Source organism: Calypte anna, chromosome 1 (genome assembly GCF_003957555.1).
Source record: "Calypte anna isolate BGI_N300 chromosome 1, bCalAnn1_v1.p, whole genome shotgun sequence".
Lineage (NCBI taxonomy): Eukaryota > Metazoa > Chordata > Aves > Apodiformes > Trochilidae > Calypte > Calypte anna.
Genome location: NC_044244.1, coordinates 121125667 through 121142001, shown reverse-complemented (window position 1 = coordinate 121142001; position 16335 = coordinate 121125667). Strand labels below are relative to the sequence as shown.

Below are 16335 nucleotides of genomic sequence, written 5' to 3'. Positions count from 1 at the left end.
TTGAGGTCTAGAAAGATGTCTATGTCCACATCTGTTCCAAGGAGCCAGCTCACATAATGAAGACTGCAGGTGTGGTTACTGAGACTGAACTCTCCCCATTCTGTTGCTGTTACAGATGAAGCAAGATAGCAGTTTGCAGAATGAGTTCTGTCTGAGAGCAACAAGTCAAAGGTAGAATGAGGTCCTGTGGATAAACGGGACTGGCCAGGCTAGGAGGATAATTCTGGAGATGTTTTCCCTTCTCCAAATGTAAACACGAAGGCCAGGAGAGTAGGAGGACCCTACTCCTTTCTTCTCAAAAGAAATGTGAGCAGTGTGTTGTTCAGCAGGTAAAGCTGAGGAATTCCTGAAAGGATTTTAAAAGCTCAATATTGGCCACCAAAAGCGGTTTTGTAATTCATTTCTCTTCAGTTAAAATACCATGAAATTATCTCATGAACTAGAATGTGCATGTCAGCATTGGAAAAAAATACTCATTGGGTGGAACTTTCATTTCCTGGTAACTTTGATATAAGTTTTGTTCCTACTTTGTAAGCACTAACATTTCAGAACAACGCAATCAAAGAAATAATTCAAAGCAAAAAATAAAAAAATTAAAAAAAAAAAATTCAACGATTTAAATAAACATCCATGAGCATATTCAGTACTAATCAATGAAAGAAATGGTTCCTGTTTTATTGAGATAATATCCTAAAATGTTTACAGGCTGCAACATTTAGTATTTTAAAATAAACTGAATGCTAAAAATAATATAATCGTGCTGCCTTAAGTAGATAAAATGTTTTTTTAAAAATCAAAGACTTCTAAGAAATACCTTTGATGTGGAAAAGAACAGTAATACAAAGACTATGACTTGATAAATGTTGATTTTACAAGGTTTACATTAAAAATCTGTACACACTGCAGTCTACACTCAATTGGTTTACTTGCATATCTTGTTCTAGTGTTTCAGTTATGACAAACAAATTTAATTTTCTAACGCATATTTCAGAGTTTTAACCAGTGCACAGGCTAACAGATGTTCAACTACTACCCCTATTTACAAAATAATAGACCTACTCGTCTTTAGAAAGTATAGAAAAAGGTTGGCTTTTTCACTGAAAAGTATTTGCAGACTTACAGGAAGACAAACATGAAAAGTGACTTTAGTTTCAATGATAAATGCTCTAACCCATTGCATGTTTACATGTATTGTTATACCGTTCAGAAACACCATTTGGTCCTAACACTGTTCTCCACTAGAGATTTTTCTCAAAAAAACCCACCTTTAATGTTCAAAAATACACTCAACAAGACAAATTATACAAATTATATGTCTGCTATGACTAAATTATAATTTAAAAGCTGAAATAACCAGAACATAAGAACAGTGACACATATTGCAGCTAAACATTGTTTTCAAAAGTAAATTTAAGATATTAATAAGCCTGAGTTATTCTAAGTTACTCCATACTAAACCGTATTTTACAGTTACATGAAAATCTAACTATTAAAATAAACACTAAGTATTAATTTAAAAAATACAAACTTTCTGAATAAAACTAGACCCTTAAGTGAGAAAGCTTAACAGACATCTAAAGTCATACATTTCTAGAGGGGAAAAAAGGTAAGTTTTACAGTATTTCCATACAGACAAAAATTTCCCAATAAGGCTGAATTATCAACAGCCATCTTAGAAACTTCTACACAATATAACCACACAAGAATTATTTTTTTTCCTCAAAGAAAATACAAAAGGCTTTGTATACAAACCTCACTAACCCCAAAGCAGCGAAAGCCTAAAACTGCTTTGAACTTAGAAGCGTAATTAAACTCGTGCTTTTCCCCCTTAATTCTTTTAAATACGAAACTTAGCTCACCCGGATAGATCGAACACGTAGAGCCAGAAACTTGAACATGACTAAGAAACCATGATGTTTAGATTTTCTGACTGAGCGATCATAAGTCTAGCAGAGAACACCAGAGCCCTGGCGTTTTTGCTGTGACCAGCTGTTCCGGCAATTAGAAAATTTCCTGTCAGGCAAGTCAGACACAGTCGGGGGGTGGGGAGAGACATAGGGCGGGGGTGGGAGAGGGATGGAGGGGAGGGGGGGGGGGTTGGGGTGGTGCTAAACAAGTGAACAATAAACCCCCCCCCCCCAAAAAAAAAACAAACAAAAACCACCCCCCAAGCCCCCAGGAAGACGTGGCTTTTTCAACATTCCTCCTCCCCCGCCAAGGTAAAGAAAAACTGGGCAGCAGTGGAACTCGTATTGCTGATGCTGTGGAGATCAGCACAGGAAACTTCCACAGATTGCCTGATAGCAATATGCTGTTGCAGATGTTACTTATTCCTGCTTCCCACAAAAGAACAAGAAAGATCAACATCGATTTGAGAAATCATGCTACTATGCCACATCTCACTGGTTAAGCAGAATAGCAACTATTTCTAGTTCTACGTGTGTCAACTGTATTTTTATAAATTTTAAGTTAATTTTATAAAATATTTTAAGATATCTATCACTCTTTAATGCTTAATGGCTATTATTTACTAGATTTATAAGAGGACCAAACGGACCTTGCACATATCCCTTTGAAATCCTGCACACAGAAAATGCTATACAGATGTTATAGAGGTTAGGCCAACACAGACTGCAGAAATTATTTGAATTGGATCACCCAGCTCAAACATCTGACTTACGCACCAATATTATATTACTTTGCAGAGAGTGCAAAATTTCTTATACTCATTAAAATACCTAAGTTTTCTTTCAGTGTTATAAAACCTTCAAATGTTTCTAAGAATTCACTCTACTTCTAACAGATAGCAATGAAGTTTTAAATTTCATCTCTATATACTTAGTACAGAAGTTATTGTTCTGAATATTGACAGTATCTTTAGCTTTTCTGATATGTATTAAAAACACAATTACACAGTACCTGCTCCACTAGAATATGGAGCAAGACTGCTTTTAGCTTTTCTTCATATAATAAAGGCAAATACCATTTAGGCAAAGGCATATACACGTACTCAGCAATTAACAGATCCAGGTGATTCCATTTAGTGACTGTACCCAAGATACATTCAGCAAAACACTGTAGGTCTTCTTGCAGAAGACATTAAAAAAAACAAACCCTCCAAATGACCTCACTTGATTTGGTTCTAAAAGATCTTGATCACTACAAATTTTTAAATTTTAATTTCCCTTCAGAAGGCAAAGCCAGTAATTTCTTTTCAGTGACGAAACATGTTGCTTCTATCTCTAGACCATCCTGGCTGTCCAGACTATGAATTTCTAACTTGGACTTTAAAATCAGGATTATGTTTCTCCCCAGCAAAGACCCTCTTGCCCAAATACAGAGATGAAATCATGACTGGCTTTATGAGAACCCCACAAGCAGAACCGTAATTTTTCCTTTGTAGTCTCTTGTACTCATCTGCGTCATCTATGTCACATCCACAGGGATGGATCTTTCAAATTCTATGTACTGAATATACAGAGTTGTTATAGATTACACAGAAATTCAGAAACTGCTGCTACACCTGGAGTCTTCAATTTCAATGTACTTTTTACAGTTCAGAGTGCTACAGCATTGTTGGAAGAAACAGTCTTTACTATTGACAGCATGAAAAATGATTCAGTATTTGCTTTAGGGTAAACAAAGCTTCTTCAACACAAGGAGGTTGTTGCAACACAGGGATTTCAAGTATTTCATAAATAGCACAAAAATTATTTGAAGCTCTCGTCTGTTCAATTGCTTTAAGGCTACAGCTACTTGTCCCTCAAAACAGAAAAATCTCAAGAACTGCAGTTTAACAGGAATAGAGTGGCTCACACTTTGAAAGAAATTTATTTTGTTAATAAATAATTTTTAAACAAAGTTATTGTTAAAAGCAAATAAATGGGAGAATATTCAAGATCTCTGCCTTAGTTTCCTGTCAAGAACAGGTATGAATGCACTGAAAGCAGAGTGGTCAGGAATCCCCAAATCACCAAATTGAACTGTGGTAGCAAGGATAGCTAAAAGAAGAAATGGTGAGCAATTGCTAAGACCTACACTAACTACAAGGTACTTCAAAGCTGCAAAGACATTGTGAGTATATAACCATTTTCTTCTTCTTCTTGTAAGGGTATGCATGCATATTCTGCTGCAGATAAGCTTTATCTGGCAAGGGTGGCAGGAATAAGGCATTTCAACTGCATCACTCCTACAACTACTGACTACTGCTCTCCCAAACCTTTTATGTGACCTCTCAGTGAAGTACAAAGCAGAGCGCTCAGGGGTCAGCGGGGTTACTTCACAACAATAGTTCTCCTATAACTGCCAGGGGTCTGCAGCAGGTGGAAGAAATTTCTTCTGTTCTGGGAGAATAAAGCCTGCATGGTTCCCAAAGAGCACTACCAGCCAACCAGAAACATTAAGATATATGCTACATAATTCATTTTGAGAATTTCTGAGAAGAGAGCTTGCCCTTTTTAAATATTCCTTCGTATGAGAAAGAGACAGGTTAGAGGGCAGCAGTCCCCAACAGGGAAGTCTGTGATAATAAGGACAAATAGCTCCAGCAAATTGCTCTCCTTACCTTGAAGTCTTTGATAAGGATTTGTATTATACATGTTTATCACAAACACAACTGTCTCCAAAACAAAAGGAATTTTCTATGCCTGTCAGTGACAGTTCTGTCAGTTGCAGAGCTCCACTTGGACAATGCATTGCCTCCTCCAGTATAGAAATACACAGCAAGCTCATTAACAGTCTTCCCTGCCTCTTTTAAATTAGATGCTCTGAATTCACAAAAATGAGAATGTCATCAGACTTGCTGTCCAGACACCCAAGTGAATGGGGATCTCAGCCTCCAGAGAGCAGGACAACTGAAAGATGCTGGAGCAACTCTCAAGGCAGTGCAGAACGTGTGGGAATCCATAGGTTTTACTGAACAAAGTGTGTATACCACAGTGGGATGCTCACTTTTACACATAACCAGAAAAAGCTGAAGCATTTCACCTAAGTGGAGTCCATTAGGTAGACTGACAATCTGCCCATACCTTCAGTCCAAGAAGTGTAATACAGCAAATTAAGTCTTTACGCTGCTAGACAAGAGAGGCTCTGGAGATGGAGTACACAGGAATGAAACCCCTCATTTGGGGAAGGTCAGCAGTTGAGGAACAGAGAGCCACGTTTTGGAGTATTCAGAAGCTTAATAATACACTTCTCTTCACCATAAACACATTTTTATCGTCAAAGCAGCAATATTCTATCCATCAGAGGGTGTGGCAGGTTCCATCTGCTAGTTTACAAGCTTTTCAGGGAGACCATCTGTCTTCCTGTAACAAGCAGCTTGACTTCAAACATAGCTTGCACTGTCAAATTACTCCATTTTCCAAGGACCAGAAAGTATGCTGCAGCTAAGACACTAGGTGCAATAAGCCAGTTTGAAAATCAATTAAAAGACATCAATGAAAAAATTTTGCTGTGACCACTGCTCAACACCTGACAACATTTGGGGAGAAAAAATATTCCAGGGCTTGACTGATACCTTACAGTTAACAATTCTGAATAAAAGCATTTGCACTGTCTGCAAGCATGCTGTAATTTCTCATACATGGAACACTAAGCCCATTCTTATCCAACATGCATGCACTTTACTAAGATTATAGCAAAATTAATTCAGGTTGCAGCACAGCACAGTATTTTGGAAGCTAATTAACTTGCAATTTCAGAAAAAAAGGTATTTTATACCTTTTATATCAGAAAATCTGGGCATGGAGAAGGGAACAACAGATGTAAATTGTTTGTTTGGGAAACTTATTTGTTCAATAATCAAGTTATTTCATTGTAAAATTGAATATATGTATATATATGAGTATATTGAGTAAAATACATTAGGAGGAGTGTAGGAATTATGGATAACCTTAAAGTCTGAGTTTAGTCCCCGGATTGTTTCTTTCACTCCATTACACAGTGGACACTTTCATCATATGGCCAGGTTACTGGCTGGCTTTAACAGAAACAACAACTTGCTTCATAACCAGGAACATGGTGTTATAGTGAATTATTTAATGTTACGGTTTCAAACAACTGCATTCCTGTGGCTGTAAGGAAAGCTTCCCCAGTCTGACTTCCATATGAGCAGGCAATAATGATAAATACAATGGTGTGTAAGCAATGTGAAATACTATGAGACGTGTACAGTTAAGTTAGTAAAACTAACAAAATATTGTCATTTCTTTATTACTGATAAACTATACAGTAGCTGTTTCAAATAAAATTAAGTATCAGTCTCTAAAAATGATAAATTCCAAACTTGGTGCTCTATGAATTTCTGTGAACCCAAACTTTTCTGTAAAAAAAAAAAGCGCAGCTATATCTTACAACCTCTACAACAAAGCTAAGAATTTACACCAAGATACTGATAGAAATAAAACACAGAAAACTGAAAAAGTTATGCCAGCAAAAGGAAAACATACATATAAAAACTATAATCAGAAATACATTAATTGCCATGCTATCACACATGAGTATTCTTATAATTGGAAACAGTTACTGAGTTCCTGAAGAGAAGTATTTGGAGCAGCACTGAAACAGAGCTTCAACCTACTAACATACAGACTAAGTTTTAGAAACAAACAGCTGTCACTAGTACAATGCTATAGTATGAACTGAGCTGAAACTAAAAATATTTTAAAGCCTCGCTCTAATGTTTTAAAATCTAACCATTTGTTTAATTACGCTTTTTTTCCCCTTGATTTACTTCATTTCAACACTTATCTTCTATTATTTTCATGGATGATGACACAACAAATGAGATTACCCCAGATAATTCTGGTTTTAGCATTGTTGCCTTAGTGACTGGAGGATGTTTTGCCCATGACTGTAATTGGTGAGCAATCTCTCTGCCCTTGTTCTGACACCTCCTTGCACGCCCTCCATCAGGCTGACTAGTGGTTTATGAATTCATGGTAAATTGTACAATATACATGCATTAGAATCTCATTGTTATTACTACATATAATTGTCTGACTGGTATTACGATGAAGAGATTATATTATCTACATGCTTCAAATTATTTTTCTAATATATCTTAAAGCCTTTCCTAGGATCACATTTTTCTTATAAACTCTTCTATTAAAACACTGATTGCAACGAAAGAGGTCATAATTTTAGTCTCTCCCCACAGAAGTTGTTCTATTTAAATTTTACTAGAGAAAAATAAAAGATTTTTTTAACTACTGACTTGATTTTGCAAGCATTTTTTACGCTATCTTTTGACCACCCACTGACTAGTCTTAATTTTCTTAGCTACATGTTTTTAGTGAGACAGCGGCAGCCACTGAAATTTAGCTTTTCATCAGCTAGATCAGCATATGTTAATATACTGCTCCATGCAGTATATTAAAGTTGCACGATGAAGTGGTGGCTGCCCCCTCCCTGCAGTGTTCAAGGCCAGGCTGGAAGGGGCTTTGAGCAATCTGGTCCAGTGGGAGGTGTCCCTGCCCATGGCAGGGAGGTTAGAACTAGATGATCTTTAAGGTCCCTTTTTACCCAAACCATCCTATGATTCTATGCTTTAGTTCTATTTAATTCTATGTATGCTATAATTCTGCTTATTTAAAAGTAGGGTTTTATTTAAAGTTTTATCAAAGCATACAAGAAGTCAAGTGTAACAACCTTACCCAATTTTCATGGAGAGAGGGTTTTTCAACCCATTTATAAGAGCCCAGTTAAATGAATAGGTTCTATTCCTGCCTGTACTGAAAAAAAAAAAGTAACCTTCAGTGTTTGCAGGTTACCAAAGATATAGATAAGGTGTTTTCTACAATTTACAATATTACTGAAAACGGCTTATCACAAATTCTTGGAACCTAACATTTTTGTATGTTTAAAAATTATGTTTAAGCTAGGATAGTACAATGGTAATACCACTGTTGTGCTCAGGGCTTTACCAGCTAAATGAATCCAGGTAACAGAACACAACCACCAACGCAGCCCAGATTATATGCTCTTCACATATATACAAAATGGGAAGGCACTTACTGGACCAGCTTACTTTCTGGTTATCTTTATCTAGCAGTAGAGCATGCATCATGATCCTAAGAGCTCAAAACAATTAATTTGCTCAGTCAATTTACTCAATCTCTGTGTACACATAGATACAGTAAACAATGGTAGACAGCACAAGAGTGAGAAAAGTAGCAAATAAAAGACTTTAAATAGCTTCCCCTTCTTTCAGTAATGTTCACTTAAGTTCTCATGTTAGGTCAAGCTTCAGCCAGTTGTTCAATTGTTCTTACATTTCCTGCTGGACTCAGATCATCAGATAAAAAATGCTCACAGAAAGCTTAAAAGCCAAATATAACCAGTATATAAACTGTGATAAAACTAGAGTGCTGAATGATTCCTCTTGTAAGAGAAGTAAGACTTTGAACCATCTTGGGCTCCTCAGAAACAGACCTGTACCATTATAGCTCCTCCCTTTCTTAAACTACTGAATTTGAATCAAAGCTATGCAACTCAGACTCTCCTGTCAATTAACTTCTGACCAAAGGAACAGATATATAAAAAAATGAAATTTAGCTTTTGATAAGCAGACTTTCTGTGTAGATAAAACTATTAGGCTTTAATATTTATTTTTAATTTCTTGTCTGATTTGTATTATCAGCATACTATCCAACCATTTAACACAGGAAAAGGATCCCATATTTAAAGTTTTCACGTTTTACCTCTACCTCTATGACAATTCTCCATCCTGAACCTGCATACCTCACACCAACCAGAACATTTAATCTTTGGACAATCTTTGTGCAGACTGGACATTAGGAAAAAAATCTTCATCAGAAGAGTTGTCAAGCATTACAACATGCTTCCTAGGGAATCAGTGGAGTCACCACCCTTGGAGGTATTTAAAAAATGTGTAGACGTGGTGCTTAGGTACATGGTTTAACTGTGGACTTAGCAGTATTACATTCACAGTTGGACTCATCTCAAGGGTCTTTTCCAACAAATGATTCTATGATACTGTGTTAAAACAGATGGCTCCTTTAAAAAGCAGTGGGATGGATATATCTGAAGAAAGTACAGGAAAGCACTTGTAAGTAAACCTGCAGTTAACACATCTTGAAATAAATAAGATCCTTGTGGCAGGTTAAACCCTGGCTGGCTGCCAGACACCCACCCACCCACTCTCTTACTGCCCCTCCTTGTTGACATTTTCTGCTTTGGCTGGTGCTGGGTCATTTCAGCACAAGCAAGAACTGACTGGCTCTATCCTGCATGGTGGGACAGCCCCTGCCCACTTCTCCCAGAGGCCACACCCCTACTACCAAAACCTTGTCACTACCAAAACCCATATAACAAATATTGTAATTTTAACAGATAAACACAAACCAAAAAAAGCTGAAGGTGAAGTCACAGACTTCATAGGGAAAATCAAATACATGAAAATCATCATTCGGCAATTGCACTAGTCAATAAATTAACAAACCAAACCACAACCAAACACTTTCCCCAAACCAAATTTTCTTGTTCAAACAAGAATTCGAGCAAGCACTGTAGTCTATGTTATGCAGGATATTAGAACAAATTATCTCCTTCTGGTGTTGCCTGCTAACCATACAAATTTTATTCCTTTCTTACTCTTTTACACTGCACTGCATTAGAGTAATCTGTCACCACTTGCCTTGTTTCTTTACCCTGTATTAAAGTTAGCAAAGCCTTGCACGGTATAAGTAATCAAAGTAAGTTATACAGTGGAGGCTTTTACTCTCCTAATTTTCACATCAGCTTATAAAACTACATCTATTACTGGTATGTTTGGAAACAGCGACGGAAAAAGGATCACTGCTCAATACTAACCTGGCTGTGTCCACAACTTCAGCAGATAAAATGCTGTGGTGTTAAAATTATATCCATGCTGCATAGATGGAAACAGCTTTGACCAGCTAATCACATGCTGAAATCTGCACAGCATGATACCAGCACAGGCACCCTGAGCTCCAACCAAATGTGGAGTTCCAAAAATTGTACTGGTAAGGCCATTTATCACCTGAACACTCAGCCAGTACTAACACAAAACTACAGGTGAACACTGAAGTTGCCTTCATGTCTGAGAAAAAGGCACAGGCATTGCAATAAGAAACCTGAACTCACTGGTATCTTCACATGTGAAAAAAAATAAATTGCAAGTCTGACATGAAGATAAGGAACTGAAATTACCATTAAACCTTCCTGTAATGTTCTCCTTAGCAGCAAACTATTTTCAAGAAGGCTAGGTTTAAGAATTCCTTAGATTAATTCCTCTTAGTGACAAGAGCAATGGAAACTAGTTTCACAGTCCTTCTTCACCTTTGATCTTCCTCTGAAAGATTAGTGAGAGGTGAAAGAAGAAAGGAATATGAGGTATGGGCTTTTAGAATTTACAGTCTGTGGAAATAAAAAAAAAAGTTATAGAGAATGAAGAAAGGGATACTTGTTTTTTGTGTTCACTTGCTAGTTCAGCCTCAGAGTGATCACTCTACTCTTACACATGCTTGAGTGCAGCAAGTACTCAAGATCTAAGCTAGCATATTTCAGCCTCTGCCTTTGACTATTTCATCACTATGAAAATTTCACAAAGTATGTTTCAGTATTCAGCACGTTACCCAAGGCAGGGATAGGTTCTTAAGTCTCCATCTATAAACTGATATTAGAACTGTGATATTGCAGTATAGCCATGAAAAAATTTCTGAAGCCCTTGGCTTTGTCTCTAACCTTGCAAAATTAGCACTGCAAGAGGGAAGTTGGAATCCACATCAAAAGAAGGCTTTAGAAACCTGTTGGCCTTAATGTACTGTTGCTATTCACAAATACACTTCAATGTGACACATCTAAATTTTCAACCTAAAGCCCAGGGATATTACCTAAAACTTTGTATCTTGGTTTCTTGGTTCTATGGAGAAAGGGAATAGAAAGACTCTTCTGGGATAATGAAGATTTATTATGCAAATAATCTAGTTTTACACAGGTCAGTAAGGAAAATATGAAATGACAAATGCTAACAACAAAAGGTCACAAACAGATACTGCCAACAAATATTATGACAGCATGGAAAAACAAAGGTGATCACTGCTGTTATACCTTGTATATCAAACTAGAGGGGGAAAAGCTACAGTGTGCACTGCCATGCTGTATCATATTTCACACAGTAAACACAGATGTGTCTGCAACTGAATCTGTGTGGAATTTAACCATGAGAAGATCCTTTGTTGTGACACGACCACAATTGAAAGCTTACCTATTAATAAAAAATGCTCTGAACTCATAGTTGTAAAATATTTTCACCTATGCACTGAGGAGACTAACAGAAGCCCGTGGAAATGCTTTGCTTGCTGGCAGTAAGAAAAGTGGACAGTAAAAAAGAAATATGTGTTTTTAAGGTTTGCCAAAATAAGAAAACAGGATCTCCCTCCTATTCAGGAATGCTCTAGCTAGCCACATCTTTTTTTTACACTAGCTAGAAAGCATACAAGTTCATCAGAACAAACAGTAGGATACTAACCCAAACAAGAAAGTAGGACAAAACGTCTCTCAAAACTGCCAGGATCCTAGGTCGTATCACATATCAAGTACACATGAACAAATACACTTTAGTCGCAAACTCCCTGTAAATGAAGTAGTATCAGTGCACAATGATACTGTATTATCTTTATTACAACCATCTTTTACTCACAGTTTGTGGGTTGATATCATCTTCTCCCATAGGTTCATCCACAACTTGCTGCCCATTCTGTAAAAAGCAGACACATCCATTTACCAGAAATGCTGAATCCAAGTACAGAAATAAATATATTGCAGATGTGCTTTTATGGCATGCTACTGTACAGGATCAAGTGTTCTCTGTATTTTATAAAAAAACCAATAATTGAATGGAAATAGGGAAGATTTCTAGCATGCAATGCCACTCTCAAATTGATCCTCATGTATTATCAAACTGCATGAAGTGGCAGTAAGAAATAGAAAACACTATCTGGCATTCAAAGCCTTACTACTACACAACGACACATTCTTTTCCACTACAACCTCTGCAAAAGTTAAACCTGATGAAGACTGAACAGCAAAAAGCCACAACAGACAAACAGGTTCCTTCTAAGAGCAAGATCTTGTGTAGCAAGGCAGTCCTTACTCTCTACCATAAAGAACTACTTCAAGAAGCCACATAAAAACTGAGCCCAATGCTAATTCTATCAGCATTTACCACTTTCTGATCTTTTCTAAGAATGATTCTAAAATGTCACACAGAAATAAGCTTTTGAATTTGAAATGTAGCCAAAAAGATTTAGGGGGAAAAAAAAAACAAAACTGAAATACCTACTTGATCAACAAATGCTTTGTTTTCCCTGCCAGCGATACAAAGAGACTTTTTTCCCCACAAAGACTTAGAATTACTTTGCTTACACAACAAGCATGGATTTTAGCAAATTGCAAGGAAAAATACATATTTCCTAAGTTATGGTATGGAATATTACCTGGGGCATTAAATCTTAGTTTGTTTCTGAAGTTTAACAGCAATTAAATATAATTTTAGAAACAAATGAAAAACTATTAAAAATGGTTACATTTTCCATTACTAATGGAATCATAAGTTCACTTGTGCATTATTTCCCTAGAAAACAGAAGGCCTTATTAATCTATTTTTTTTCCACAACTTTATCCTAAGTAAATAAAGTTATATGCATGTATGAATACATATTTTCTAGCTGTGGGAAAGGTGATAAAAACTGCTCAGAGATTTTAACTCCATTCTACACAGCAAAGTTTTTTAACAGACTTGTTGTGTGGAACCCTCCTAGCATTTTTCTGTAACAACTTCTGATTAATATAGTCTTCCAGCTTGTGCATGCCTGGAGGAGAATCTTTTCTATGAAGCAACAGATGAAAGCCCAACAACTTGTGAATTACCATTTTGAAATATTGCAAACACACTGAAAGTGGTACCTCAGATGATTAGCAGCGCTCTACCAAGATTTCTCCTGAGCATTTTTTTGCTAAAAGACACAGCTGGATAAAACTAAATTATGAGAATTATGGGTTCCTAAAATATGACACATGCTTTTGTTGCTTTTTTTCAAAGGGGGTGGGGAGAGGAAGAAGGTTCAGCTTCTCTCTATCTGGTGGAGAGTTCTGGCTGTGGTAACGCTGACATTTGCTCACCTTACCTGGCTTCAGGAAGACACCAGAGACTTCTTGTATGACTCTAGTCTAGAACTCATCTTTCCATAAAGGAGGACTAGTGAAAAATCAGCTTCATATATGATAGATTCCAGCACAGGTGAACATACTCTTTATAAACTGTGTCCATCATGGGCTGTCAGCTTTACATGTTCCAGTTATACAGCTAAAGGTAATTTGATAAGATGATACTCCAGAAAGCCTAATTTCCCCTCACTGTAGCATCTTTTACTTATAATATACAAGCAGTGAATATTGTACTGTCCTAAAATAAATAAAAAGTTGAAATTATCAACTAGAAGTCTATAATACCAGCTTAGCTAAGCAACAAAGTCTATAATAATTCCAGCTTAGCTAAGTAACAAATTATTATTTTAAATAAAGCCTGTTTATAAGAAAGCATATTGTGTATACATGTAATTATCATTAAGAGCACAAGTCACTTCCTTTCCCTTTTCTCAAATCTATGCCTACATATAAATTAACATTTGTGTTTTAGCTACACATCTCTATATTCTGTCCTTGCTACAAGACAGCTTCCAAAGTGTCTCATCAATAGGAAAAAATGAGACAAAAATAGTAGAACAAATAATACAATTGACTCCAGCTGGAAAAGAGGATTCTGTAGTGTCCTAATAGCTAATGATGGCTAAACTCTGGGACCTAAAATAGGGCAAATTGTGTACCAAAGCCATGTGTTCTAAACTGATTCCACATGCAACTTTCAGGAATAGTGATTCCTGCTACAACAACCATTTCACCAAATAATAATGTGCATTAACTGCATCTTAAGTAATATTTTACTACACAGTAGGCTTATTAAAATTTCATGCTTACTATTTTAAGACAACTGAAACATAGCTGAAAGTGGAACAGACTATGAGAAACTTGAGACAAGCCTCTCTTTGAAGATGAAGAGGAGATATCAACCATTGTTTTTAAAAAGACTCTACTCTTTAACCTTGTTGAATTTTCAACATTTTATCAGTCTGCCAGGAAAAAAAAAAACCCACAGGAAAACTTCTGCAACACAAATCAACTGTTCTGTACAATCTAGTCTTCCCATTTAATCCTTAATGGCTTTCAGTTATTTTTCAGTTGAATACAAACAACACACTCAAAAAACACTTACTGGAATTAAGAACCAAATCAAAAAATCAGCATGTGTGCTATGCAGTAACATCTGAGGAAGATCAGTGGATTAGCAAGACATTTTAAAATAGGTCTGCCCAAGCAATGATTATGCTAAAGAAATCACTGCATGGTAGAACCAGTTTTTCTCAGTCTGAGCCGTGTAAGGTAAAGAAGATTATGTATATATGATTTATGGTTTGCTGGTATATGATACTATTAAATGTAAAGCAGCTATGTATTCAGAAAGTCTACAAAATGTACTGCCTATCTTATGAGTTAAAAGGTAAAGCCAAATGGTTCCTATCAGAAGTGGCCACAGTTAAACCACTGTGAAGTGAGGAGGTCAGCTGTGTGTTTAAGGGGTGAAAAAATTAAAAAGATTCCATTTTGCTGGATGTAAATTCACTCTAGAATCTAACTAGAACCAAGGGCATGTCTCAGTGATCTAATACATTTGGACTAGATAGACTGGTCCTATGAACACAGAGCAAGAGAATATATTGAATACATTTTCAGAAGTACAGATGGGTATAATTCAAAAGACGGTGACTATACACCTGGATTATTCTTCTATACACTCCTCCCATAGTAGGACACTAAGCAAGCAAAGATCTATTTCCAGCACTCTGGCTTCAAAACCAGATCATATTTCAGGTGACAGCACAAAAGAACTATAAGAATAGCAGCTTTCAAAAAGCTGCACATAAAGTTTCTTTTTACACCTAAACACAACAGCAATCAAGTTTTGCCATGAAAGAGGGGAGCACATACCTTACAAAGGTAAACTACAAACTGCTCATCCAAACCACTAAAATTCCACTTCTAGTGGAAACACTCACTTTAAGTTAGCTATGTAGATTTTACTCCCAAAAGCTTTTAAATCTGTTGTCACATTTCACTCAATTGCTAGAAATTAATACTTAAATGTAGTTGGATGCCAGCAGTTTTCCTGAAGGCATGTGGAAAAGGAACAGAGAAGAGATCCTACAGGTTCTGTGACCAAGTATAAAGCAGACAAACATCAGGGAATCTGCATCAGGCATTTAGTACATGAATGCCCCTGATATGAACCAAGAGAGCCTCTGACACAAGACAGGCAACTACAAAACAGGAAATCAACCACCAATATTTCTAGCAATCAAAAATTACAAGTTTAAACCCACAGAACTCCTAGGATATAGGAAAACATTTGATTGCCTTGCCAAAAATATGATTTGAAGAAGGCTTGTCTTTTTATTTTTTATATTATTTCAAGGCTTGTCTTTTTATTTTTTATATTATTTCACTTGCCTACAAACAACTGCACTGAAAGGAACCAAGAGGTAGCAAGCTGTGACACATGTCAGGCAGAATTAAAAAAATATCACCATACTACATCCTTTGTAAGAAAGGAGTACATCAAGAAATGTAGCCCACATTCCACTCACAATCAGTTAACCACTTTCTGTAAAGTAGGGAATATCCTGCCATCCACACACTATAACCATATAATAATCTACAGTGTTAATGTCATTCATAATTATGGTTTCCACATTTGCTGTAAGAGATCCAATTAATCCCAGAAGTCTGGCAAAACTGTACTATCATGGGCACCTGCATAATAAACCTAATGCCTAACTAGGATAGACAGGACTTGACCCACGCGGCTAGTTATATATAAAATATACCATTTAGCATCCCAAACAGTAATTTGAACTTACCAATTTGGTACAGGATATCTTACTAGAATAATAGTATCAGGTAGCCATAATTTATCATCATACATGTTTTTACAGGTATCTAAACCACGCTAATGGAAATAGTAAGTGGACAATACATTGTTTCCTGAACTACTTATTTTTCCCTATTTTTCCTGTTAGTTTAATCAGTAATATTGAAGACAGTGTACACTTGAAGTTTTAGAACTAAGTTTAGTATCACCAGCCTTACATTCTGTTTGTAAGCTGTTCTGCTAATTTGGACTTACTTTGCTGAACTTCACGTTCAATTTAATACATTTCTGAAGGACGTTTGTTC

The 16335-nt window shown here is 36.4% G+C and overlaps 1 protein-coding gene across 2 annotated transcripts in view; it reads right to left on the bottom strand.

Annotated features, from left to right (window-relative positions):
- The window catches only part of RPS6KA3 (ribosomal protein S6 kinase A3), a 75594-nt gene that overhangs the window by 50664 nt on the left and 8595 nt on the right, over positions 1-16335 (bottom strand). For both annotated transcript variants that reach the window (XM_030444748.1, XM_030444757.1), the window contains exon 2: positions 11687-11743. In XM_030444748.1, the coding sequence (XP_030300608.1) occupies positions 11687-11743 (57 nt within the window). The remainder of the gene's footprint in view (positions 1-11686; positions 11744-16335) is intronic.